This window comes from Octodon degus, unplaced genomic scaffold (genome assembly GCF_000260255.1).
Source record: "Octodon degus isolate 3935 unplaced genomic scaffold, OctDeg1.0 scaffold00032, whole genome shotgun sequence".
Lineage (NCBI taxonomy): Eukaryota > Metazoa > Chordata > Mammalia > Rodentia > Octodontidae > Octodon > Octodon degus.
The window spans coordinates 1,565,261-1,567,080 of NW_004524608.1; the positions used below are offsets into that span (position 1 = coordinate 1,565,261).

A 1,820-nucleotide genomic window follows, 5' to 3' on the forward strand; every position below is an offset into this window, starting at 1 on the left:
TTATTCTACTGAGCCATCTCCCCAGCCCTAATCCAAGCTCTTGAGAGGCTGTAAACAGGCGGATCACTATGAGTCAGATCTAGTAGTGAGACCCTCAACACCCTGGAGACCCTTCCCTAAAATACAATTAATTAACTAATTAACTAACAGATTTGGGAACCAAGGTGTTAGATAAGCAACTTTCTAACTTTCAGTCCACTCTCTTAACCTAAGGTCTACAGTTCAAAATGCTGTTCAGGGAAGTGTCTCTGGCAGCTGACTGAAAAACTCAGGAGCAGCTCTAAGGACTCCGTGAATGTGAAACCAGCATTAGGGGACCAAGCAGTTATAATGGGAATTGAGCGAAAAAATGATTTTTTTTTTCCCCTCACTTCAAAGGGCTTCTACATAAAGCTCAGAGTTTGGTAACTTGATGAATGTTGGTTTCGTTGAGAACAGGAAGACTCCTACCTAGTAGAAATAGCTTTTCTCTAGTCCTAGTTCAACATTTTAGACATACAATCCAAATCTATATAGGTTTACTAGTTTCCCAAAGCACTTAATAAGGTGCTGGTCGCACACAGCAGTGAAAAGCCAGTTCCAAGAGTCACAGAAGAGGACAAAATAAAAGCGTGCATGCGGCAGGAAAGCGCGGCTTGGGAGCGCGCACATCCTGCAGGCTGGCGGAGCCTACTACAAAGGGAAAAGTGGGACTTGGCCGCGAACTACGACTTCCACAAGGCATTGAGCAGAAGACCGGACTTCCGGTTGTAGTTCACTTCCGGCCTCCGGGTTGCTGACGTTCTTTTCCGGTCGTGGTGGCACTAGAGAGGCAATGGGGCTACAAGCGGTGAGTCCGGGACGCAGCAGGCACGAGTGGGTGAGGTGCGAGGCTTGCGTTTGCGCGTCACGCAGCCGCTGGAGGGTAGCACGGGAAGGGCGGAGGGTGCGCCGGCGGGTGAAGTGTAACCTTGGCAGGAGGATGGGCAGAGCAGAGAGGGACCCCAAGACCCAGAAAGGGATTTGGGGACCGAGATGAATGGGACACCTGGAGATGGAATGGCGGGGTGGGTGGCAGGGTCGAGACTGCAGCGGATCCGAGATCGGCATCGCCAGATTGGAGATCGGCATCCCTTGCTAGCCGTCTTCTGGCCACGCCGTGTTCTTTCAGATGAGCCACCAATTGAGAGGCACTTGGGGCTCCTGATAGAAAGAAGGCAGTAGATAATGCTGGGGCGCCTGGACCAGTCTTCAGGCTGAGGGTGGAGATGGTTGGTGGGAGGAACTAGGGAAAGGTTAGCACCAGTGGCTTTTCCACTGGTCTGTGGAAGGGGTAGCTGCTCTGGAAGAATCAAAGATGATGGACTTCTGAGGAGGCTGGCAGGAGGACTTGGTGACTTACTTTCTTGGATTGACTGCTCACTTTGTTCTCCAAAGATGATGCTGCTGGCATTTGTGACATTGGCTCTACTAGCTGCCTCTCGAGCAGAGGAAGGAGCTAGGCTTTTGGCTTCCAAATCACTGTTGAACAGATATGCCGTGGAAGGGCGGGATCTGACCTTACAGTACAACATCTACAATGTTGGCTCAAGGTAAGGGTGCCCTGAGATTTCAGACTGGGCCCTCTTTGGGTTCTTAGTTCTCAGATGGGTCTAGGAAACATCTGTTTTTAGTGATTTGGGGAGACCTCTAGCATTAAATATCATGAGTGTATGGGCTGGTGAGATGGCTCAGTGGTCTAAAGCACCTACTTAGAACAAGCTAAGCTAAGCATAAAGCACAGGGACCGCGGTTCAATCCCAGAGCACCACATGCCAGCCAGCCCCGCCCCCTGGTGGGCT

General features: G+C 50.9%; 1 protein-coding gene across 2 annotated transcripts in view; it reads left to right on the forward strand.

The window, feature by feature from the left end:
* The first annotated feature begins 747 nt into the window (after positions 1 to 747).
* Positions 748 to 1,820, forward strand: part of Ssr2 (signal sequence receptor subunit 2) — a 9,062-nt gene continuing 7,989 nt past the window's right edge. Inside the window, exons 1-2 of one of the 2 annotated variants that reach the window (XM_023713822.1) lie at positions 748 to 829; positions 1,417 to 1,571. In XM_023713822.1, coding sequence (XP_023569590.1) covers positions 815 to 829; positions 1,417 to 1,571 — 170 coding nt within the window. In that variant the 5' untranslated portion in view covers positions 748 to 814. Of the gene's footprint in view, positions 865 to 1,416; positions 1,572 to 1,820 lie in introns of both variants that reach the window. The other variant, XM_004629748.2, reaches the window with a different exon arrangement.